Here is a 26,351-nt window from a genome sequence, read left to right as displayed (position 1 = left end):
AATGTTGGCTGTGTGTTGCCCATCCATCTCAGTGCCAAAAATAAGGCTTCTCTCAAAAAAATCTTAGTATAATGATCCCAGGCATCATCCTCCATTACCCCCAAAAGGCAAATCAATCAATCACATGGAATTGGGATGGATACTAAGGAAGATAATAAAGAGGTTACTTCCTGCCAGAAGGACCTAATAATGGAGCAGTCCCAAATTAAATGAACAAAGTCAGCATTTATGGTATGACATCGTAAACATTCTGAATTAGAGGAACGCCCCATTTGATATAGTCTGAGGGGTGTGAGGTATGACTGATGAATAATATATAGCTGAATCAGCTTATTATTGATGGAGGGGGAGACAAAGGACGGGGACCCCAAAACTTCCTCCCATTCCTCCTCCCCTATATTCGGAATTAGAAGTCTCCACTTATTTTTTGTAAAGGGTTCCGATCTAAGCCTGTTGATAGCAAGTATGTATACAAGCTGGATATAAGACCTTGTGGACCTTGAGATTTAAGTATTCCTATTAAGGGAAATGAGGAAATAGTTTGATTTATTTCTAAATTTTGTAAGTGAGATCTGAGCCCAGTTCTAAGTTGATGGTGCCTGAAGAATTGAGATCTTGGAATTTTGAATTTATTTTGCACCCGTTCAAATGACATCACTATAGACCTTTCATAAATGTCTCTTAACAAATAGACCCCACTAGCTATCCAAAAGGGGGCAGAGGGATGTTCCACTAATGTCGCAAAGCACGGATTCCCCTATATAGGTATTTCAGCTTTTCTTTGCCTGTTTCCATACCGTTCTCGCCAATCTATGTAGGGGTAACAATTTAATGGCAGTGGATTTATTCAATTCTAAAAAACCCAGTAAACGACCTGTGCCTAAAACATGTGCCAAATGGTTCTCAGAATTCGGTAACAGAGTCAGGCATCCAACTACGGATCGCTTTTACTTGACCTGCTAAATAATATAGATGGAAGTCGGTCAGAACTGCTCCTCCCATATCTTTAGGCCTTTGAAGGGTAGATAACCTGAGTTTAGGTCTGGAGTTCCCCCAAATAAATGTGGACATCAAAGAGTAAGGCTACGTGCCCACGAAGCATTTTCCAAGCGTTTATGCTGCGGAATTTACGCAGCGTAATCGCTTGGGAAACGCTTGGTAATCTGTCCCCCATGGTCCCCAATGACAAGCCGCAATGTCAATGCCCATGCTACGGATTTTTCCACAGCATTTATGCTACGCTCAAAAATCCGCAGCATGTCCATTAATTTTGCGGACACGCAGCGTAATCGCCGCCATTGACTTGCATTGGACCGCGTGACAGCAGCATCACTGCATCAGCACAAGAGGATATCACAAGGTTCAATGTGCGGATGGTACCCAGGTCTGGAGAAGATGAGACTCTCATCCAGACCTGGGTACCATAGAAACTGTAAAAAAATGTAAAATAAAAAATAAAGATTATACTTACCTTCCGATATCCTCCCGGTGTTTTCTCCCCTCCGTCTGGTCTGCTCTATGGGTCGCGGTGTTGAAGGACCTGCCATGACATCATTGAGTCATGTGAACTGTCACATGGCTCAATGACGTCACCGCAGGTCCTTCACACCACCTTGAGCAGTGCAAGAGACCGGACAGGGCGGAAAAAACACAGAGGACATTATACTTACCTTCCAATCTTTTTTTTTTATTTTTTACCCTTCTTATTCTTTTTTTTTAACTATTACTTGGTCATACTATATAAATCCATGCAGGTTTCATGGATTTATATAGTGTGAACAAGTTGTCAAGCACTTTTCCAAGTGATTCTAAAATCGCTTGAAAAAGCGCTTGATAACCCGCATGCAGAAATGCATGTGAAGAACGCTTGACAAACGCTTCTACCTAGCGGGAAAAACGCATGTAAAAACCGCATGCGTTTTTCATGCCAGGGAGAAGCGGAAAAATATGCAGCATTTCTGCATTGTGGGCACATAGCCTTAAGAGATGTGAAGAATTTTTTAGGGACCAGTACTGCACCATGTTGTAATATATAATTAAATTTAGGGAGTAATATCATCTTAATTAAGTTAATCCTTCCTGACACTGATAGCGGTAATCTCCCCCACAAGGAAAATTTACATTTAGAGTATTCTAATAAAGGGAGAATATTACTCGAGAGGTCCTCTCTATCATTTCTAACAATCATAATTCCCAAGTATCTGAAACATGACACTACAGGTAAAGGAGATAACACTTCCAAATCAGCATTCGGAATGGGCGACAGAGACATAAGAGAAGACTTATCCCAATTTATAAAGAGACCCAAATATTCACTAAATTTATCAATAGTAGATATAACATATGGAAGAGTATCTTTAACCGTGTCCATAAAAATAATCATGTCATCTGTATATAAACCAATTTTATCAGTTCAGTCTGCAATTGTAATTCCACTGATATCCTCAGATGATCGTATTCTTATAGCCAATGCTTCAGTTGCCAGAGCGAATAGAGCCGGAGACAAAGGGCATCCCTGGCGGGTTCCTCTTTCCAACGAAAAAGATATGGAGGATATATTATTTATCACTATCTTAGCTTTGGGGGCCGGGTACAATGTTTGAATCCAGGCCCGAAATTAAGGGCCAAAACCAAATTTCTCTAGGCAAGCAAATAAAAAAGGCCACTCCAGCGAGTCAAAAGCCTTGGCCGCATCCAATGAAGCCAAGGCCCAATCATTTCCCGGTATCAAAGAGCTATATTGAGCTATAGATTGTACCCTTCTAATGTTAATTTAAGTATTTTTTCCTGGCATAAAGCCTGTTTGGTCCGGCTGGTCAACCGATAGTATCACCTTATTAAGTTTCATGGCTAGAATTTTTGTAAGAATTTTGTAATCCACGTTTAATAGTGAAATAGGGCGATATGATCCACACTCCAAAGGATTCAGGCAAGGAACCACTTTGCATCGCCTCTGAGAAAGTCTTTAAAAGGTGGGGCATCAAGACCTTTTGCTATCTATGGTAGAGTACTAGTGGTAGGCCATCAGGGCCCGGAGCTTTACCCAAAGCCATATCTGCCAGTGCTGCATTTATGTCCTTTAAAGTGATATCAGCATCTAAAAAGGATTGTTGTGTGACACTTAATTTGGGAAAATCAAGATCTGCCAAATAAGTGAGACATTCCAATTTATTATGGGCACTTTGGGATTTATACACTGTGTTCCAAATTATTATGCAAATAATATTTTCTCAGATTTTCCCAAATTACCTATACGAATTGCAGTCATTGTAATTTTCCAGTCAAATAACTATTAGAGTACAATTGAAAGGTTTTTGTACAAACTGCCTATGATAACAGTATATTTTTTGAAAAATAAAACACTCAAACTGCACTCAAAATGCATGTTCCAAATTATTATGCACAGCAGAGTTTTCAACCTTTTCATTTTAATAAAGAACAAAAAAATGGTCATTTTTGAAATTATAAGCATTAGCAGGTTATTACAAACTGAAATCAAACAGTTTTCAACTCATAATAGATTTCAGGATGCTGACCCTCTGTTCGTTCTGGTAGGCCAATAATTTGTATATTATTTCTTCGCATTTGATTTTCTAGGTCATCAGCTTTTTGGCGTCAGGCGTTATGGATCCTGCCACCTTGGTCAACTTATTAACAATAGGTGGCAGTTTATCTTCCAGTTCTGATACCCTTGTCTCAGCCTCAGTGACAAGTTTCTTCATAGCTTGTATGTCTTGGTGGAGTAGGCCCACATCTGAAAGAACCTCCTCTATCTTTCCGGTCAGAGTTCTTGCAAGTGGATATAGCTTCTAAAAGTTAGTCAGCAACTTGCTTCAAAGTCATTTCTTCGTGTCACTCCCCCTCCTCCTCATCAGATACATGACTCTTACGTTGATCCGTTGTTTTATTTGACAAGGATGTTGGCCCCTTCCTCAATCGAGAATTTTCCTGGGAGTCCCCTCTGGCAAAGTCTTTCAATTTATTTTCTATACTAGAGTTTTTCCCTCGGCTCATTTTGTAACGTTATAGGCAGAATATATTGTATTATGTTTACTCCAATTGTATATTATGCAGATTTATTATGTAGAGGTCAGTGTCTGGACAATGCTGTCACCTGGTATCTTTACTTAAGCGGTGCCTCAGTAATATCTTTTATAAATTATATGCCGGTTTCAGTATTTCCAATAATAAAAGTTGGAGGAAATAGTGGTTTCTGGTTGCTTTGTATATTGTTTCAGTCACTCTGTGTACCATATATGAATGCAAGGGACTAAATATAAGCTGAGTGTCTCATGCCCCAGGGCTTACACTTCGCCTTGCAGAGTTAGGATGTGGCTGCTGTGTTTCCCTCCTTCAGATATTCCAATGGCCCCTAGACGGACCGCGGGACCGGGTTGTCCGTTACACTCACCGCTGCATCTCTCCAGAATCCCGTCGCTCCTCAGGCCTTTCAGAGGGAGACCGACTGCCAGCATATATTTTCAGTGGCGCCTGTGAGCTGCGCCACGTGCAGAGCCCTCAAGATGACCGCCGCTCCTCAGAGAGTTTACTCTGCCAGGGTCCACAGAGCACGCCGGACCGGAGCCCTTTCTGTAGAATCATAGAATCATAGAATGGTAGAGTTGGAAGGGACCTCCTGGGTCATCTGGTCCAACCCCCTGCTCAAAGCAGGATTCACTAGATCATCTCAGACAGATGTCTGTCCAGCCTCTGTTTGAAGACGTCCATTGAAGGGGAACTCACCACCTCTCGTGGCAGCCTGTTCCACTCATTAATCACCCTAACTGTCAAAAAGTTTTTTCTAATATCTAATCTGTGTCTCCTCCCATTTAGTTTCATCCCATTGCTTCTAGTCTTTCCTTGTGCAAATGAGAATAAAGATGATCCTTCTACAATGTGACAGCCCTTGACATATTTGTAGACAGCTATTAAGTCTCCTCTCAGTCTTCTTTTTTGCAAGCTAAACATTCCCAAATCCTGCAACCGTTCCTCATAGGACATGGTTTGCAGACCAGTCACCATTCTGGTCGCTCTTCTCTGAACTTGCTCCAGTTTGTCTATGTCTTTTTTAAAATGTGGTGCCCAAAACTGTACACAGTATTCCAGATGAGGTCTGACCAAAGAGGAGTAAAGACCGATAATGACTTCACGTGATCTAGACTGTATGCTTCTGCTAATACATCCCAGAATTGTATTTGCCTTTTTTGCTGCTGCATCACACTGTTGACTCATGTTCAGTCTATGATCTATTAGTATACCTAAGTCTTTTTCACATGTACTGTTGCTTAGCTCTATTCCTCCCATTCTGTATATGCTTTTTTCATTTTTATTGCCCAGATGTAGTACTTTGCATTTTTCCCTGTTAAAAACCATTCTGTTGGTTGCTGCCCACTGCTCCAGTTTATTTAGGTCTTTTTGAATCCTCTCTCTCTCTTCTCTAGTATTAGCTATCCCTCCTAGCTTTGTGTCATCAGCAAATTTAATCAGCTTACCCTCAATTCCTTCATCTAAATCATTGATAAAGATGTTGAACAATACAGGTCCCAGGACGGAGCCCTGTGGTACCCCACTTGAGACATTCATCCAGCTGGATGTGAAGCCATTTACAACCACCCTTTGAGTCCGATCACTAAGCCAGTTATGAATCCACCTAACAGTTGCCTGGTCCATTGCATACTTGGTCATTTTTTCAATAAGGATGGTGTGAGATACTTTGTCAAATGCTTTGCTGAAGTCAAGATATACTATATCTACAGCATTTCCCTGATCCACCCAGTCAGTGATTCTGTCATAGAAGGAAATTAAGTTAGTCTGACATGACTTGTTAGTTACAAACCCATGCTGACTCTGGTTAATCACTTCATTCTTATCCATGTACTTACATACATGTTGTTTAATAATTTGTTCAAAGATCTTTCCTGGTATAGAAGTCAGACTCACCGGCCTATAGTTCCCTGGGTCCACCTTCTTCCCCTTTTTGAAGATAGGAACAACATTTGCTCTTCTCCAGTCTTCTGGGACTTCTCCTGTTCTCCAAGAATTTTCAAAGATTATGGAGAGTGGTTCTAAAATTTCTTCTACGATCTCCTTCAGTACTCTGGGGTGTAATTCATCTGGACCTGGAGACTTGAACTCATTTATGTTAGCTAAATATTCCCTCACAATCTTTCTGTTTACAGATAACTTGGATTCCTCTATTCCTTTAAAAGGACAGTGAAGATCAGTTGATGTTACATTTTCTTTCTGAGAGAAAACAGATGCAAAATAGGAATTAAAAAGTTTGGCCTTCTCAACATCCTCTCTTACCATTTCTCCATTTTCATCCTGTAAAAATCCTATAGCATCTTTGACTTTTCTTTTACTTTTGACATACCCCCAAAATCCTTTTTTATTGCTTTTGACATCTCTTGCAAGCCTTAATTCATTGTCAGCTTTAGCTAACCTGATATGTGCCCTGCAGGATCTGCAGACTGCATTATAATCTTCTTTAGATATGCCTCCCTCTTTCCATTTAATAAACATTTATTTCTTTCTTTTTAGCATGTGTTTAAGTTCTGTGTTCATCCATCCTGGTTTCCTTAAAAGCTTCCCATTCTTCCTACTTTTCGGGATTGTTAACGATTGTGCTTTGAGAATCTCATTTTTAAAAATTTCCCATCCTTCCTGGACATTTTTGTCCTTAAGGACATCCAGCCATTGGATCCCTCCTATTCTCTTTCTGAGTCTCTTAAAATCTGCCTTTCTAAAATCTAACCTTGAAGTTTGAGTCTTCACATGTCTTCCTCCTCTAGTTATCCAAAATTCTATAATAGCATGATCGCTGCCTCCTAGGGTCCCAGCCACCTTTACCTCCTCAACCATTTCCTCCCTGTTTATAAGGATTAGATCCAAAGTAGCAGATCCCCTTGTTTTCTCCCCTACCTTTTGGAAGATAAAGTTGTCAGCAAGAGAGGATAAGAATTTGCTTGACCTGTTAGTTTTACTTGAGAGAGATTCCCAACAAATGTCTGGATAGTTGAAATCTCCCATGACCACTACGTCATATTTTTTGGAGAACTTGGTCATTTGATACATAAAGAGTTCATCCATATCTTCAGCTTGCCCAGGTGGCCTGTAGTAAATGCCTACAATGGTGTCCTTTCCGTTGTTCTCTCCTTGTATTCTTACCCAAACAGTTTCCACAGAACTCCCAGTCTCTGAAGCTTCAATCTCTGTGCAGATATACGCTTTTCTAACATACAATGCAACACCTCCTCCTCGTTTATCAAGTCTGTTTCTTGCAAATAAGTTGTATCCTTTTAGCCTTTTATTCCAATCATGTGTATCATCCTACCAAGTTTCAGTGATTCCAATGACATCATATTCCTTTTCCTGCATTAGTAGTTCCAATTCTCCTTGTTTGTTGCCCATGCTTTGTGCATTTGTATAAAAACATTTTAGTTTGTGATTGGTTTCTCTTCCTCCCATATTTTTATTATTTAAATTGTTTTGTCTTTGTTCTTCTTTTCCACTTCCAGTAGCAGAGATCTCAATAGTATTTGTCAGCTGTATGGCTTTTTCTGGCCCTTTTGCTTCCCTTCCCACATTGTTCTAGTTTAAAGCTCTTCTGATGAGTGTAGCAAGGCGACTTCCAAATACATGTTTTCCAGTCTTCGTAAGGTGCACCCCATCTCTAGCAAGGAGTCCATCGTATAGGTAATTCATTCCGTGATCCAGAAATCCAAATCCTTGTTGACGGCACCATCGACGTAGCCAGTTGTTCACCTGTAGAATCTTATTCCACCTCATTGTTCCATGGCCATCCACTGGGAGGATGGATGAGAAGACCACCTGCGCTCCCAATTCTTTCACTTTCTTGCCTAAGTCTTCAAAGTCACTGCAGATGGTTTCCAGGTCCTTTCTTGCGGTGTCATTTGTCCCCACATGTATTAGCAGGAATGGGTAGTGATCTGTAGGTCTGAAGAGTCTTGATATCCTGTCAGACACATCTTTAATTTTTGCTCCTGGAAGACAGCACATTTCTCTTGAGGTTATGTCTGGTCTGCAGATAGCGGCCTCTGTTCCTCTTAACAGGGAATCCCCCATAACCACCATTTTCCGTTTTTTCTTCACAACATTCTTCTTTCTCCATCCAGGAGGATTCTGAGGGCTTACAAGGTTATTCATTGCTGGCAAAGTCTTATTTTGCTGTATTTCTTCATGGTTCTCCTGCGTGAGAGCCTGGTACTGGTTCCTGAGCAGTATGGGTGCTGACTGCCTCTCGATCCTCCTGCTTCTGTGGGTCACATGCTTCCATTCCTCGGTTTCGTCAGGTGCAGTTCGAATTTCTTCTCTTTCTGAATCATGAAGAGATAATTCTGCTCTGTCTAAGAACTCTTCACCTTCCTTAATGATTTTCAAGGTAGTTAACCTCTCTTCTAGATTTCGCAACTTTTCCTCCAACAGGGACACAAGCTTGCATTTCTGGCATGTGAAGTTTGGCTTTTCCACTGGCAAGTCTGTGAACATGTAGCAGGATATGCAGCTCACCAAATGGCTCCTGGACTCTTCCATGTTCTTATTGTTAATGTTCTGAAAACAGTGAAAAAAGCTTAAAAAAAAAGCTTCAAAATGCGCGTGCCTACCGGCGCGCGGTTTACCGATGTCCTCTTTTCAGCTCCAACAGCCAAAATCCAGTGTTCTTTGAGCTCGCGGAGACTCTTCACTTACCCCAAAATGCAGTGGGAATATGCAAATTATCTCCTCAGGACTCCTCCCCTGGTTTACCGATGTCCTCTTTTCAGCTCCAACAGCCAAAATCCAGTGTTCTTTGAGCTCGCGGAGACTCTTCACTTACCCCAAAATGCAGTGGGAATATGCAAATTATCTCCTCAGGACTCCTCCCCTGGTTTACCGATGTCCTCTTTTCAGCTCCAACAGCCAAAATCCAGTGTTCTTTGAGCTCGCGGAGACTCTTCACTTACCCCAAAATGCAGTGGGAATATGCAAATTATCTCCTCAGGACTCCTCCCCTGGTTTACCGATGTCCTCTTTTCAGCTCCAACAGCCAAAATCCAGTGTTCTTTGAGCTCGCGGAGACTCTTCACTTACCCCAAAATGCAGTGGGAATATGCAAATTATCTCCTCAGGACTCCTCCCCTGGTTTACCGATGTCCTCTTTTCAGCTCCAACAGCCAAAATCCAGTGTTCTTTGAGCTTGCGGAGACTCTTCACTTACCCCAAAATGCAGTGGGAATATGCAAATTATCTCCTCAGGACTCCTCCCCTGTAGCAGCTCCTCAGAAGCCCAGCCGCTCCCCGCTTCTCCGGAGCTGTGCTGCAGGGCACAGAAATGAAAATCAGGGTCTGGTGAGTATAGGATTATGAGCTGGAAAGCGGGAGCTCAGATCTCATGCGTCCTCTCAGCTCCTCAGCATCGCCACGCCCCGAGTGCTTTTATTTTTAACAAGGCCAAACACAAGAAATGACAAGGGGTTGTCCTAGTAGTGCACAACCTCTTTAACAAGAAAAAAAATTCAACTAAAACATTTCTAACATTCTAAACATGAAAAAGGCTTCCCCCCTTTGTGAGTTCTCTGATGTTTATTAAGAGTTGATTTCCGTGTAAAACATTTCCCACATTCTGAACAGGAAAAAGGCTTCTCCTGTGTGTGAGTTCTCTGGTGCTTAACCAAATCTGATTTCTGGTTAAAACATTTCCCACATTCTAAACAGGAAAAAGGCTTCTCCCCTGTGTGAGTTCTCTGGTGCTTAACCAAAGCTGATTTCTGGTTAAAACATTTCTCACATTCTGAACATGAAAAAGGCTTCTCCCCTGTGTGAATTTTCTGGTGCTTAACAAAACTTGATTTCTGTGTGAAATATTTCCCACATTCTGAACAGGAAAATGGCTTCTCCCTTGTGTGAAGTCTCTGGTGACCATCAAGATTAGATTTCTGGTTAGAATATTTCCCACACTTGGACCAAGAAAATATATTCTCTGCTGCGTGAATTTTTTGATATTTAAGAAAAGACTTTTCGAGGGAAAAACTATCTTCATATTCTGAAAGTGAAAATGGCTTCTTTGCTTTAACATCAGTTTGTTTTTTAATGCTTACTTTCTGACTTTGACTTTCCTTAGTAGTCAGTAATGAATCAGAAGACAGGACCTGTTTCAAAGGATCAGATGACAGATCTTTGCTGTGAAGGGATGATGGTATATCTGGAGTAATGGCATTTATTTCAATTGTATCATGTGGGATCTCAAGATCATCTGATTTAAAAATGGAAGATGTCAGCTGTCCCTCTGATCTCCTGGTACAGTCATCTGCCAAGAATAAAACCAATTATTAGTTTTGAATTATTTTTTTAATTTCTACTTAAACTGGAAAGTTATGTAAAATATTGAATATTCACCAGGACAATGACAGTTCGCAGTCTAATAATAAACTTCATAGCATGAACCAGTAAAGCGTTTTGTTCAACTGTTTGTTAATTCTGCCTCCGAAATATGGAATAAAAAGCCACCAAACCATGTTATGTAGGCAAAAATACCAATAAAAACTTCTACTCATCTCACAAAAAACAAGTCCCTACTCAGGTCCATCATTTGTCTGTGGAAAAACAGAGGTTTCCACATCATTAGTGACTCCAAGGCTTTTGAAAAGCAACATAGCTTCCATAAAGTAATCCAGCACTATCCACTCTCCCAAAGTTAAATCTCACCCTCACTTCTGAGCCTTGCAGTGTGCTCAGATCACATTTAGCATCCATGTGTTTGGCATTACTATAGTGAGAAGACCCCACTTAATTTACGGAGTGTGTCTCCTGGAGCACAATCTGGGTACTATGTGTTTGGGAATAAAATGGCAAATGTGCAATTTTCACTCCCCAACATCCATTGCGTGATAATTTCTGAAAAGTGGCGGTGGAGTCAAAATAGTCATTACTCCCATAGATTAATTCACTGTCTCCCATATCCTCATTAATCTGCTCCTGCGATGTGTGCTTCTGTCACCAGGCGCCGCCTTATTCATTCTGCAGGCGGCGCTGGTGATGGAGGAGATGTCAGAACCAGAAGCCCTGGATGGTGCAGCCTCTGTCCAGCCACTAAGATTAGGGTGCCTGGAACCAGTAGTACCATCCAGTCTGGCAATATGGTGTGTGTGCTGTCCAGCTGGAGTAATCTGCTCCCTACTTCAGCGAACTGGAGAGCACCACACCCTACTAAAGCTGGAAGCATATTGCCGGTAGCTGCCAGATACAGCTTTGTTCTCCTCTGGTTCAGTCCTCTGTGCTCGGCTCCCGGCTTGTGTATTTGTTCTCCATCGTGACCGCAGCCCGTTTACTGACTACTCTTGTATCTTCTGATTTTGTATTTTTTCTGCCCTCCTGGTTCTGACCCGGCTATCTGACTATTCTTGCTCTCATCTCACACCACTGAACAGCAAGTAACACCGTGGCCCAAGCCTAGGGGTCTCTGTGTAAGTCCAGATCCATGTAGAGTGGTTAAAGGTTGAAAAGCAAGGCAATCCCTGGGATCTGGAAAATAGAGTAGATAGTGACAAGCCTGTTCATGGTAGCCATCTTTTGAGCTTCCAAGTGACTATGAACAGTGCCCCAATACATTGTGTCTGCACACTATTTCTGCAAGATCTGCATTCAGATAACTAAATGGCGCTCCTTCCCTTCTTAACCTGCCATGTGCCCAGACAGTAGTGTACAACCATATATAGGGTATTATTGGATTTAAGAGAAGTTAGAAAATAATTTGTAAGGTCCATTTGTTTCAGATTATTCTTTGTGAAGTTATTACCTCATAAAAGAGACACAAGTCAGATCTGAAAAATGGGCTGATGAGGAACACAAAACTGGCTGTGAGAAGTGATTAAATCAGAGTATTTTGGGCACTAACTGCTGTAGTCAAAAACTGAGTATAGTCAATAACACATCTACTGAAATGATCAAACTCAACAGTCTTTATTAGTAAAAAATTAGTAACTAGTGGAGAAACCTCTCTGGGGTAATTCGAGTATGGGGCTCGGTGGCTCTTGGCAATCTAAACTATCGTAAGGGCCAATATTTTCTGTCAGCTGAGATTGAAGAAGAAATATTAGAATTTTAAAGAGAACTTTTTATAATAGTGCAGAGATGAGGTGTCTTAAATTTAGATTTTGAGCATTTGGAAGAGGCAACAGAGACCAGACCTTCTTTTAAATAGCAAAAGGGAGTTACAGACTCACAAAAGGGAGGGCGGTCGATTCTCTCACAATCAACCTATCATACAGAATAAACCTGTAAAAAAGACATTTTTTATTATATGTTACATCCTCAACAATAACATATATATAAGAGAGAGCTCCAACACTAAACCGAAGTTGCATTCATTTATGGTGGACCATTGGAGCTACTATGACTCCTGAGCAGAAGAGTAGAGAAAGTATTAGCGCCCCCATTTCAGGAGAGATTGTGCAGTAATCAGAATTCCTTAGGATTGAAAACATAATGTAATTTATGACGTGGAGTGAATCCATGAAACCAGGGCTGGAGCCAACACATCTCCTGCAGGCGTGAATAAATGCATATTACAGCCATCAGCCGCGCACAGCTTAGAGAAATATCATGGCACAGGTGTAATGTTTTTTTGTGTAGTTTATCGCAATCCTGTTTGAAGTTAGTTGGTTTTAGAAGAAATTGAAAAGTCAGGATAAAGGGAAACTCTGTTGTTATTGTACAGAAATTCACACTTGGCCCTCACTGCACATTTAATGTTGTCGATAATTAAAGTGAAGTTTGGCCAGAAAGACTGGACCTGGTCTTGTAGGGACCATATGAGCACATTCAGCAGCACAGAAGGGAGAGAAGGTGGATTCATCCAATAATATATCAGGGATCTAGGAAGCCAACACCATCATTAACCTCCACTTTCTCTAAGAGGCCCATCATAATATTATTTTCTAACTTGTCAGCACATTCTACATACGCTGTCATTTGGCTTTGTAGTTTACAGATCTGGCCAGGTAACGGTCAGCATCTTCTTATTCCAGGGGGGTAAGTGGATCTTCGAGGTTATAACCACTATAGAAAATGGCTTTCAAAGCCCAAAGTCATTTGAACAGTTTTGGATGGAGGAGAATGTTGTGGTCTAGAGGCAAAATGGCGAACACACGATTGTGATACGGCCGGACTACACTACCGATAAAGCAGCCACAGCAGGTGACTGAGAAGAATCTGTGACTTCTTTGAATTTAGTGGTCACTACTCACCTGGACAGTTATCTGTAGGAATCTCCTCTTTACACCACTCGTCACCCCTCACATATCTCTCTGTACTATGATTATGGGTCAGATCTTCACACTGAAACAGATATTGTAAAAGTTACAGACAGATGGAGAACTCACATCTATGATCAGCTCTAATCCTGTCATCTCCACCGTTCTCATTACACAAGTATAAAACATATAATACTGGTGGATAAAACAAGACTGAACACAAGACCTTCACAGCCGTCTACACATCATAGGGGAGATCATATAAAACCTTCTCTCTATCTACCTGATGATCCTGAGGAACATTGGGATCTTCGTATTTACAGTACTGTGGAAGAAGAGGACTGGGACATCTCTCTGGTGTTGTCCTCTTACTGGATAGATCTGGAGGAAACCCATTCAGGGACTGAGTTCATTCTTTACATATAGATAATTATCGGCTGTGTGTATTTAGTCCTGTCTATTACCTGGTGATGTGAGGGGCTGGGGAACCTCCATCATGACGTCCTTGTACAGATCTTTGTGTCCTTCTAAATACTCCCACTCCTCCATGGAGAAATAGACGGCGACATCCTGACACCTTATAGGAACCTGACACATACAATGATACTGTCATCCACCCGTTCCCTTCATAGCGTTACTGTATAATGTCCCAGCATTCCCAGAAGTGTCACCTCTCCAGTCAGCAGCTCAATCATCTTGTAGGTGAGTTCTAGGATCTTCTGGTCATTGATGTCCTCATGTATCAGGGGGTGAGGTGGAGGCCCTGTTATTGGGCTCAGGGGTCTTTCCCATCTTTCAGACACAGGGGCCTGACAGCGCTCACTAGAGGTCTTCTTCACTAATGTGTAATCCTGGTTATGGAGAGACACATTAATAAATCTCACTACAGACATTTCCAGAGTCCTCACCTCTCCAGTTCTGTCCATCTGTTATTCCCATAGATAAGAATGATGTAATGTGACGTCATCAGAATCTCTCACCTCTCCAGTAAGCCGGAAGAGGATCTCTAGGGTGAGGTGGAATATCCTCTCCACCATCTTGTCTCTGTTCATGTCCATCTTTGATAGGTAAATCAGGAAAATTACCTTCTATGGAAGATCTTCACTGAGAGGATCTGATATTATAGAGACCTGAATGAGAAGAAGATGAGCCGACGTAACATCATAAAAATCCTGTGTAATTGTAAGGTGCCCCAGCGAGGTAGTCGTGGGCGAGCTGTAGCCCCCTCTCGCTATGGCACCCTACAGGCAATACGTGTCCTCTCTCTGAAGCGTGGCTGTGTATGTAGTGCTCTTCACTTACTTCACGCCATCCGATCGCGGCTGTCTCCAGGCAATTTTCTTCTGGGACCAGGGCAATAATTTCAGAGGACACGAGGTTCTTAACCAGAACTTGGACTTTACTTGGGGAAGAGGAATATTTACAGTATTTACAGTCAGATATAATGGATAAGGCCCGACAGGCAATCATCTCCCTCACAGGCGCTGGTAACTGCTTCAGCCCTGGTTCCCTCTTTAGGCGGAGCAGCTCTGTGGCTATAATTCCTGGCCCTAGAGACTCCTCTGTATTAACAGTAAACGGATCCGATATCTCTCCCCCACGTCTTGGCTTGGAGTACTGTTTAGCTTCCTCTGCTGCCTGCAGACCAGAAGTGCCCCGTGTCCTCACTACGCTTTGGTGAGTTTCTACGGCGAGCGAACAGGACTCGTGCTCTTGCGTGGGGAGAACTGCGCACTGGGATCTCACTGTCTGAGGGTTCGGAGCTCCCGTCTACCCTAGCAGCCACTATAGTAAGGATGTCTCATCAGGTCGCAATCCCTTCTTGTACTACTGAATCACTTCCTGATTCAGGAAATTAAAACAGAGACTTTCCTAATATGCCCACCCTCAGTGAGCTGTCATCACAGAACCTTAACCCATCACTGTCTATAGCTCGGCTGGCAGACTCAACCTGACATCAGCACCCCGAACAGTGGCATCTTGTGGCTGTTTTCAGGTACTACAGCCCAGAAGGAACTATACCAGGAACAAGCTCTATATCTCTCTAGGCTTGATAAGGGCACTAAGTTCCCCCTCTGCTCTACCAACTGGATCACTAAAGCTAACCCCCTTAGCTTGGCCTACCACAGTTGGGGAGGTCTGTCTTCAGGAACTCTTCCTTTTACTCTCTCTGTCTCAAGGGAAGGCTACGCCCTTCCCCACTATTACATAATAATACAATTACTGGAGATAATAAGGGGAAACATATCAGGAGATAGAAGGTGTAGATGTTGTATTCTCTAGTCTTATATGGACTGGAATATAAGTTGAATTGCTGACTAAGACATCTCCTCCATGCTCCCAATCAATGGTTGTGCTCTTTACTGCTTTGGCAACTGATTGACTGTAGGAATCACAAGTTTGTTGGCACTGACCAGGAAATACAGAGACTGGCGGTGGGGGCCCAAGCAGCAATTGTATAATAATACAACATTCTCATTTTTTCCCTGGCATCTACTAATAAAACCTATATATTTTAGGCCACAGATAACAAGCAGTTTCTTCCTCGGAGTCTGTACCTTCCATCACGCTAATTCTCATTTTCTGACACTGGAATCGGCATTAGCAATACTGCAGGAGATATTCATTACACGTGACATCGCAGAGGATTCATTGTGTGAGATAAAACATTTCACTGCCTGTTTTTAAACAATATTTTACCTCACAAAATGAATCCCCTGCTGTAATGTCTGTATAATCTTTTCCTTCCTCCCCGCCCAGGAGATGTGGTATGTTCCGTACACGGTCAGACACAGACAATTTTTTAAATGAACTTTCGCTTGAGGGAAAACCCCTTTAAATACACACGAAAGGCACTAAAGGTTACAACTTTATAATATTTAGGGTTGGGGGCCATTAATCTAAGCTCTCCCTCCTATAACAACCGCGTCCCCGAGTCTTCTATAAGATCCGATACGGCCGACCAGTCACAGTAATGCCAGTAGCCAACATGGCTACCCCATTACCGTGTATGGCGGGCAATCCTTGTGTTTAGTGGCTGACAGCTGTGAAACATATGAGGCTCGAGCACTGGCGATACTCGATCCAGTAATGGAGAGATAATCACTACTATCTACATTACTGTGCTGGAGCTAGGAGAGGAATAATGGCGTTGTGTGAGGACTTCTCTGGGCTTCTGTCCTTCATCCTGCAGTCGTCTGAATGGATCTAATGTGGACGGGAACCAGCTAAGCCGCATTCTGTCCACAGCTGTTACCTCACTGTTCACACCACACAGAGACCCCAAAAGAGTCTCCGTGCTGAAGGGGTTAATGCCCCTGCGCCCAGTAATGGGGTCTCCACATACCTCCACCTGCAGAGCCGCCACCACATATATGGCTGCTCTGTGCGCACAGGAGCTGTGATGAGGTCACAGGAGGGGAGGAGTCAGGGGTCACATGATCAGGGGCCTCAGTGGATGCAGGACTCTGCTGTGCTGGTTGTCATGGTGCTGGATGAGCTGAAGTTTATGTGTGGGGTCAGGAGGGGTTTACAGTGTGGATGTAGCAGAGCCGCGTGTGTACGAGGTGTACGGAGCAGAGCCGCGTGTGTACGAGGTGTACGGAGCAGAGCCGCGCGTGTACGAGGCGTATGGAGCGGAGCCGCGCGTGTACGAGGCGTACGGAGCGGAGCCGCGTGTGTACGAGGCGTACGGAGCAGAGCCGCGCGTGTACGAGGTGTACGGAGCGGAGCCGTGTGTGTACGAGGTGTACGGAGCGGAGCTGCGCGTGTACGAGGTGTACGGAGCGGAGCCGTGACTCTAATCAGTCTTTTAGGGCTAAATGGTTTTCTAGCCTTGCCCTTAGAGGGGCTTATTACAATTTGATTTCCATCATGAAGGGTGATGAGTGGGAATCGGCGTCTTTAATGTCTATGGGTTTATTCGATAATCTTGTTCTGCCGTTTGGATGCACCAACAGGATTTCACAACTTTCTGAATGATATTTTCTCTGATTACATTGATTAAATTGGATCCAGCCTAGTGACCTGAAAGTGTTGTAACGTTCTGTAGGATTCGACAACTATTATAGGAAATTCATTAGGGGTTTTTCTCAGATTGCTGAACCTCTTACGGACCTCACATATAAGGTGGCAGATCTCAAGGTTTGGCCACCAGATGCTATAAGGGATTTTGAAAACTTGAAAGTGTATTTTATGTCTGCTCCTGTTCTAATCCAACCCGATCTCCAAGAACCATTCATTGTGGAGGTGGATGATTCGGAGGTCAGAGTAGGGACTGTTTTATCTCCGGGTTCCAAAACTCTGACCAATTTGCTTTCTTGTGCTTTTTTTCTTGAGAAAATTTTTGTCTACTGAAATAAATTCTGCTGTTGGGAATTGTGAGTTACTCGCTGTTAAATTAGCCTTTAAGGAATGGAGACATTTTCTGGAGGGTTCATCACGTCACTATGGTCACTGACCGCAATAATTCAGCATGCATTGAATCAGCTATACAGCTAACTACTAGACAGGTCAGAGGGTCCTTATTTTTCTCTAGATTCAATTTATCACTTTCAGGCCGGGGTCCAAGAATGTGAAGGCTGTCGCTCTATCACACAGTTTTAGTTCACCTTCTCCTCCAGATCCTCCATTCTACCTAAGGGCAATGTGGTTTCTGTGATAATCCCTATCTGGGAGTACAGAACATCACGTGACAAAGCAGTAGATCGGAAAATATGCATTAATGCAATAAACCATGTTATATCATAGCTATCAACTCACCATGACCGTGGTATACAATTAGGTTGTCACACATGTACACAGGATTTTATCTTTGTTTATAAGAGGGATTCAAATTTGTTTGAGACAAAGCAAGGTGGAAAGAATCCCTGCCGTTTCTGTGCCCCCCTCCCCCCACGCTCATCGTCCTCTTTATCCTAAAACACCCTGTGTGACCCTAATGGTTTGAACCCCCTCTCAGAGAGAAATACTCAAACCAGCAGAAAACTGTAATCTCTATTTGGGAATATCGAAAGTCAGATGACAATACAATAGATTAGCAAAAAATACACTGCTCAAAAAAATAAAGGGAACACTCAAATAACACATCCTAGATCTGAATGAATGAAATATTCTCATTGAATACTTTGTTCTGTACAAAGTTGAATGTGCTGGGAACTTTGCTAAACACTAGTGTTGAGCGAGCATGCTCGACACTTCTCGGTACTCGCCCGAGCATCTCACTACTCGGGATGTTCGGCGAGCACCGAGCATTTTCGGGTTACTCGTGCGGGAGCTCGGGTCTCCGCCCTGCTTGTTTGGTGCTCTTTACAGAGCCAATGAACATGCAGGGATTGCCAGCCAGTGACTGTAATGCCGCAGCCATGTTGTTTGTGGGCATTACAGTGATTGGCTGGCTGCACAGCGTCACCTCGAGTATTTAAAACCGGGCGTAGCCATCTTGGACACAGTCGCCTGGGATCAGACAGTATAGGGTCAGTGCTGCTCAGTTAGGGAGAGATACATAGTGCGAAATAGGTAGCGTAGGGTCTCTAAAGCCTGCCAAATCAAACAAACAGCCCTTCTCAGGACTAATATCCATCCCAGATATCAGGCAGGCAGGCTGTATAGGAGACGCAGTGGTTATACCAACAAACACTGCATTACAGTCCTGTGTGCTGCTGATGGTCAAATTGCTAGACTTATCCCCAGGTCTCAGGGGTCAGGAAAAATCCTTTTTTTTTCATCTAAATCCTCCTTTTTTTTTTACTCAGTCAGACTGTACAAATACCCATCTTATTAAACTTTTGGTATCCCCCCCCCCAAAAGAAAAAAAAAATTGAGTGTGTCTGTGAGGGTTCAGACACAAATCTATCTGTTTAAAAGATTCTGGTGTAGGTCAGAGAAATAGAACTGTGGTTTTCCTCTTCCACGGTTCAAATCTGGGTGTAATCCACCTTTTTGCCTTTTTTACATAAAAAAAACCAGTTTGAGTGTCTCGCTGACTTTTCAGACACAAATATATCTGTCTAAAAGATTCTGGTGTAGGCCAGAGAACTAGAACTGTGGTTTTCCTCTTCCACGGTTCTAATCTCCTTTTTATTACCCTTTTTCCATTGATAGTGTGAGTGTAAGCTATTTTACTTCATTTACAATGGGCAAGGCGCGTGGCAAGGGACGTGAAACTGGACGTTCTGGTGATGGTGCGTGCAGAGGACCGGGCCGTGGTCAAGGTGAAAATGTGCCACAACCAACAGCCACATCTTCTCGCTCCCAGTTCTTGACCAAATTACTAGGGAAGCACACAACAACACCACTATTGCCAACTGATCAGTGTGAACAGGTTATTAATTGGATAGCAGATAATACTTCCAGTCACCTGGGCACCACCACCTCCGGTCTGTCTTCCACACGGTCAAGTCTTAGTAGCCGTCAGTCTCCTCCTCACCCTGATGCTCCTTCCTCCCACCATGCCGAGTGTCGTCAAACAGCAACTGATCCCACAGTTGGACACTCTGAAGAGCTGTTCACTAGTCCATTTCCATCTTTGGGCCCCTCGCCTGCTTCGCTTGAAGTGGTGGAAGAGGAGATCCCATGTAGCGATGGCCAAATATTTGAACAGCCACGGCCACAGGAAGGCGACGCTGGCAATTTGTCACAAGAGGTGGACGATGACGAGACACAATTGCCACAAAGTGAGGAGGAGGATCGTGGTGTGGAAGTGGTAGAGGAGGAGGTGGTGGATGATCTAGTAACTTACCCAACGTGGCAGGAGGACACGCAGAGCAAGTCCAGCAGCACACAGGGGGAGGGAGGCAGAGTACCCCAACAGGCAGGAAGAAGCAGTGTGGTGGCCGCAGGCAGAAGGCGGGCAACCATTCCCCGTAACACCAACACGAGGGACGTTGCCAGTACAACCAGTAGGTCTTCCAGAGTCTGGAATTTTTTTAAAGACTCTGCTGATAACCCCAAAAAGGCTATTTGTACCACCTGCCATGCCAGCATCAGCAGGGGTGACAAAACTACCAGCCTGACAACCACCAGCATGATCAGGCACATGGCAGCAAAGCACCTGACTTTGTGGGGCGAACCCCAGGGTCCACGACCAGTGTCAGCGGGTGTCACGACTGCTTCTTCCACTGTTGTGTGTGTAAGAGAACCCCCTGTTGTGCGTGCAAGGCAATCTCCTGTCCATACTGCATGCAAAGATGCCCCCTAATCTCAGTCTTCACTTGTTATGGCAGTTTCTCAAGAAACAGCATCAACGTCCACGTCCCACCGCAGCATTCAATTGTCCATATCCCAGACCTTTGAACGAAAGCGCAAATTCGCAGCCAACGTCCCACAGGCCACAGTCCTAAATTCGCACATTTCATGACTGCTTGCATTGGAAATGCTGCCTTTTAGGCTGGTGCAGGCGGAATCCTTCCGCAACCTTATGGCTGTGGCCATCCCTTGGTACTCGGTCCCCAGCCGACACTATTTTGCCCGGTGTGCCATCCCCGCACTACACAAGCACGTGTCCCAAAACATCTGCCGTGCCCTGAACAACGCAGTTACTGGGAGAGTCCACCTGAGAATGGACACGTGGACAAGTGCTTGTGGCCAGGGACGATACATCTCCCTGACGGCACACTGGGTAAACACCGGGACCCAGTCGGACCTTGAGACGGAACACATCCTCCCCACACCGAGGATTGCGGGCCCTATGTCAGTCAGAGTTGCCCCCACAGTATACAGCTCCTGCGCATCATCCTCCTCCTCATTTTCAGCCTCCAGCTCAGATATCACCACATCAGTTACAAGCTGGAAGCACTGCAGTACTGCCTCAGCCAAGCGGCAACAGGCTGTGCTGAAACGCATAAGCTTAGGAGATAAACCTCACACTGCTTGTGAGTTGTGGACAGCTGTGAAAGAGCAGGCAGATCTGTGGCTGAGACCGCAGAACCTACATCCAGGCATGGTCGTGTGTGACAATGTCCGGAACCTGATGGCGGCTCCGAGGCGAAGCGAGATCACACACGTACCATGCCTGGCTCATATGCTTATCCTAGTGGTTCAGTGGTTTCTTAAATTGTACCCCGAGTTGCCAGATCTGCTCGTCAAAGTACGCCGCCTATCAACTCATTTTCGTAAGTCGGCTACAGCTTTCGCCGCCCTTGCTGTGTTGCAGCAGCGTTTGCAGCTTCCGGCACACCGACACGTTGGAACTCTACCCTCCACATGTTGGAAAGGATTTGTCAGCAGAAGAGAGCAGTTGTGGGGTACCAGCTGCAACAAGGCCGTCCATATTCAGGTCAGACTCTACACATAAGACCTCATGAGTGGACCTGGATGTCTGACATATGTACCATCCTGACAAATTTGAGGAGTCCACCAAGATGGTGAGTGGCGATGACGCCATAATTAGCATCAGCATCCCACTTGTGTGTCTTTTGCAATGCTCTCTGCAGAGAATTAAAGAGGAGGCATTGCAGCCAGAGTATGATGAGATGGATCAAGAAGCCATAGCAGGTGATTACACACAACCCAGCCTCATCTCATCCCAACGTGCATTGGGGGACAATGAGGGAGAGGAGGAGGAGGAAGAACAGGAGCTGGTATCATGTGCTGTAGACGGTAGTACCTGTACAACTTTCATACCGTTGGTTCAGCATGGGTGGCCTGAGGACACGGGGGAGGAGGAGGAGGATGAGGAGGAGAGCATGGTCAGTCGTCATCTTGGTGAGGACACGGAAGTCTTGCCCGTTACCAGTCTGGCACGCATGGTTGACTTTATGTTACGCTGCCTTAACCGTGACCCTCGCGTTGTCAAAATGTTGGGTGACAGTCATTACTGGTTGATGACAAATTAGACCCCCGCTACAAAGAGAATTTTCACTCTCTTATTCCTGAGGTGGAGAGGTCAACAAAAATGGGGCAGTACCAGAAAGCCCTTGCTGCAGAACTGTTAAAAAAATTCCCATCTGAACACGCTAGTGGTAGAGGTCACAGTTCGTTGCCCAACCAAGGCGTACAGGCAAGAGAGACACAACTCCAATCCAGCAGAGGCAGGGGAACACTGTCAATGTTCTGGGACAGTTTTCTGAGACCCGCCAAGCTTACAGGCCCTGAGGCGCGGGGTACTCTCACAAGGAGTGGAAAGTTTCAAAAGATAGTGAGGAAGCACCTTGCCGACCGTATCAGCGTCCTCCGTGATTCCTCTGTGCCTTTTAATTTTTGGGAATTCAAGCTGAACACTTGAAATGAACTTGCTCTGTACGTCTTGGAGGTCCTGACCTGCCCTGCCGCTAGTGTGTTATCGGAGCGTGTTTTTAGTGCCGCTGGGGGAATTATAACTGATAAGCGCACTCGCCTGTCAACTGACAATGCTGACAAGCTGACCTTTATCAAAATGAACAAGGCCTGGATTGGGCCAGACTTCTCATCACCACCAAATGACAGCAGAGTAACATAAAGTCAAATCCACTGTGTTATTTCGGGAGGTGTATTCCCATGCACCGCTTCACACCCACACATGGGTGTACGTTTCCTCATTTGGACTGTTATTAGCTCTTCTCCTTATCCTCAGCCTCCACCACCACTATACCACCAGGGTGACCGTGGTCCGTGTTGCCAGCATTGCAAGTTCCTCCGTCCTAATTTTTGGCAGCTTTTGCTTGGAAGGCATAGGCAAAGACTATGGGAGACCCACTCCCCAATAATGGGAATAATGTTTTTAATATGCTGTACTGCATGGCTCTTGTACGGGGCATTGCAAGTTCCTCCGTCCTAATTTTTGGCAGATTTTGCTTGGAAGGCATAGGCAAAGACTATGGGAGACCCACTCCCCAATAATGGGAATAATGTTTTTAATATGCTGTACTGCATGGCTCTTGTAAGGGGCATTGCAAGTTCCTCCGTCCTAATTTTTGGCAGCTTTTGCTTGGAAGGCATAGGCAAAGACTATGGCAGACCCACTCCCCAATAATGGGAATAATGTTTTTAATATGCTGTACTGCATGGCTCTTGTAAGGGGCATTAAAACTGTCTTGTTAAGCTACTGTGACCTCCACGTCTCTTCTAAGGGGCATTAAAACCATCTTGTTAAATCACTCTGAACTCCACAGCTCTTCCAAGGGGCATTAAAACCGTCTTGTTAAGCTACTGTGACCTCCACGTCTCTTCTTTGGGGCATTAAAACCGTCTTGTTAAACCACTCTGAACTCCACAGCTCTTCCAAGGGGCATTAAAACCGTCTTGTTAAGCTTCTGTGGCCTCCACGTCTCTTCCACGGGGCATTGATATTCCACTGCGACCTCCACCACTCTTTCAAGGGGCATTAAAACCGTCTTGTTAAGCTACTGTGACCTCCACGTCTCTTCCACGGGACATTGATATTGTGTTTTCTTTCCACTGCGACCTCCACCACTCTTCCAAGGGGCATTAAAACAGTCTTGTTAAGCTACTGCGACCTCCACGTCTCTTCCATGGGGCATTGATATTGTGTTTTTATTCCACTGCGACCTCCACCACTCTTCTAAGGGGCATTAAAACAGTCTTGTTAAGCTACTGTGACCTCCACGTCTCTTCCAAGGGGCATTAAAACCGTCTTGTTAAACCATTCTGAACTCCACAGCTCTTCCAAGGGGCATTAAAACAGTCTTGTTAAGCTACTGTGACCTCCACGTCTCTTCCAAGGGACATTGAAATGTTGTTTTTAATTACCTCTAACCTCCACGACTCTTCCAACGGGCATTGCATTTCCTCCTAATTTTAGTCAGCTTTTGCTTTTCAATGCATAGGCGAAAACTAAGGGAGACCCACTCCCCAATAATGGGTAGAAGGTTTTTAGTACGCTGTAATCCACGTTTGTTTCAAGGAGCATTGCAGTTCCTCGTAATTTTTGGAAAGCCTTCCATTTACTGCTTAGGCCAACAGTGTACTGGAGACCCAGTTGCTATAAATGGAAAAAAACGGTTTAGTTAAGGCCCTCTGACCTCCATGTCACTTCCAAGGGGCATTGGAGTGCCTTGAAATTTTTGGTAGGCATTGCACTCATTGTATGCCCTATAACTGTGTAGCCGAACCGCTCCTTTTGGTACAGAAACATATCCTACAAGACAGGTGTGGTTGACTGGCCTGATATTGATGTGAATGGTCCCTATTCCTCCTGCTCGTTCTCCTTTGCCACCACCTCAACCATCATTCATCACCTGAAGCTTTGTTTTAACGGGAGTCATAGAACTGGGATAGTAGAAGGAAAACATCCAGCAGTCCCCGGAGGAGGTAGGATATGCGCCAAAACGCTGACCACCTCAGGCCTAGCCGCTACTACATACATGCGCTTGCATTCCAAGGAACAGAAAGCTAAGGAGATCGATGGCCTCATGATCATGAATAATTTATTCGTTGTGTAGGAGGCCAACCACTGCAGCTGTCTACCTTCTGAACTTTGTGTTGAAGCCTGATTGACCCAGGACCCACAATCCTCTATGTCTGGAGGACGTGTTACATGCCAGTGTCCAACTGTGTCCCGGCTTCCACAATATTAACCCAGTGTGAAGGCGTCAGTCAGATGGTTCATTTGTCCACGTTCACATTCACTTGTCCACGTGTTTGTGGTTAGGCTGTCCTTCCAACTAAATGCACTGGGGAGGGCACACGTAATGTTTTGGTATACATGCTTGTGTATAAGGCGCACCAGGACAAATAGGGGCGGCTGGGGACCGTTTATGGACACCCGGCCACCCCCCAGGCAGCTGGGGACCATATGTGGGCACCCGGCCATGGGGCGGCTGGGGACCGAGCATGGACACCCGGCCTCCGGGCGGCTGGGGACTGAGTATGGATACCAGGCCACCGATGCAGCCATGACCTGGGGGCCAGATTCCGCCTCCACCTGTCTAAAAGGCCCAATTTCAAGTGCAAGCAAGCAGTATGGTATTGCAGCCTGGGGGCGGGTGGGTGGCAGGCTGCATACTTGCGCTTGCATTGCAAGGAATGGGGGAAGTACAATTGAACACTGCCCAGGGAGAAGGACTTGCACGGGGATAGTTGCAAGTCTGCATCTTCTGATGCGGCAAGGATCACTTCTGATGGGCACACTTTTAGGCAGTGACCTGGGTGTCAGGGTTCTTCCCCATGCTGTTCCCATGTCTTTTCAGCACTGTATGCATGTGTCACACAGCACATGGCCAGATAAGGTTGTAAAATGTTAAAATGACATTTCCCGGTGAATGCATTTGTCACGCTTGAAAGCAATACAAAAGTGCAAAAAAGCATAAAAAATGCTACTTGTGTACATAGCCCAAGGTGTGGAGGAGTATTTTTGTTTTTGGTTATTTATTTTACCTTATACACAAGTCTTTACCCTGGAAAGGATGTTCCTTAACATATTTCACAGGAAAACTGTTTTGTTTTTGAATGTTTTATTGCGATCCCGTAAAAGTGGCTTAATACCTTTGACCACGTTGTTGACAGCCGTAACCTGGGGGTCAGAAATGCTTCCTGGGGCGATGCCCATGCTGTCCCCATGTCTTTTGAGCACTGTCACTATTATTTTGGGCACTTTTTAGGATTTCTACAGACTGCCGGGGGTCCGCCGCAAAAATGGTCGGGTCTCCCATAGACTAACATTGGGCTCGTTGCTTGGGTCGAGCACCCGAGTATCACGGTGAGCTCGGCCCGAGCTACGAGCACCCGAGCATTTTAGTGCTCGCTCAACACTACTAAACACCTGTTGTCCAAGTCTCAGGAATTCCACTACATTACTTCAAGTCACAAGGATCAGACTAAATCTATAGAACAGTGAGGACTAAGAGGTACCTGACTGATTGACAAGTAGCAGACGTACTATAAGTACCAGAAGTGCTGAAGATAGACGTGCTGATGACCAGAGCCCAACATAGTCTAACAAGCTGAGATATCTTAAGGTAAGAAAAATGGATATAATTACCATATTATTCAGACTATAAGACGCAGTTTTTTTGCCACAAATTTCGGAGGAAAAAAGGGGTGCATCTTATTGTCCGAATGCTCACTGTGGTGCGGTGGACGCAGTGGTGGATCGGGGTCACACAGCAGAGATTGGTGGCAGCAGGTCTGTTGGCGCTGCCATGAATTCACTATGGAGGATGTGGG

At 44.5% G+C, this 26,351-nt stretch overlaps 1 protein-coding gene and 1 long non-coding RNA gene across 2 annotated transcripts in view; both read right to left on the bottom strand.

The window, feature by feature from the left end:
• The window catches only part of LOC141178705 (uncharacterized), a 93,128-nt gene that overhangs the window by 24,777 nt on the left and 42,000 nt on the right, over window positions 1-26,351 (bottom strand). The window contains exons 6-9 of the mRNA XM_073660584.1: window positions 15,132-15,136; window positions 9,536-9,851; window positions 3,044-3,142; window positions 2,219-2,388 (exon numbers count right to left, since the gene is read on the bottom strand). Coding sequence (XP_073516685.1) covers window positions 2,219-2,388; window positions 3,044-3,142; window positions 9,536-9,851; window positions 15,132-15,136 — 590 coding nt within the window. The remainder of the gene's footprint in view (window positions 1-2,218; window positions 2,389-3,043; window positions 3,143-9,535; window positions 9,852-15,131; window positions 15,137-26,351) is intronic.
• On the bottom strand, window positions 14,020-14,699 carry LOC141178632 (uncharacterized). Its single transcript, XR_012254843.1, has 3 exons — window positions 14,553-14,699; window positions 14,231-14,380; window positions 14,020-14,101 (listed from the first exon to the last, which is right to left on the bottom strand). It is a non-coding gene; the product is annotated as an uncharacterized lncRNA (long non-coding RNA).

The sequence above is a fragment of the Phyllobates terribilis genome, unplaced genomic scaffold, assembly GCF_046119375.1.
Source record: "Phyllobates terribilis strain yellow unplaced genomic scaffold, ASM4611937v1 Scaffold_29__1_contigs__length_15306474, whole genome shotgun sequence".
Classification (NCBI taxonomy): Eukaryota; Metazoa; Chordata; class Amphibia; order Anura; family Dendrobatidae; genus Phyllobates; species Phyllobates terribilis.
The sequence above is the reverse complement of the archived record's forward strand: the minus strand, read 5'-3'. Positions and strand labels throughout refer to the sequence as shown.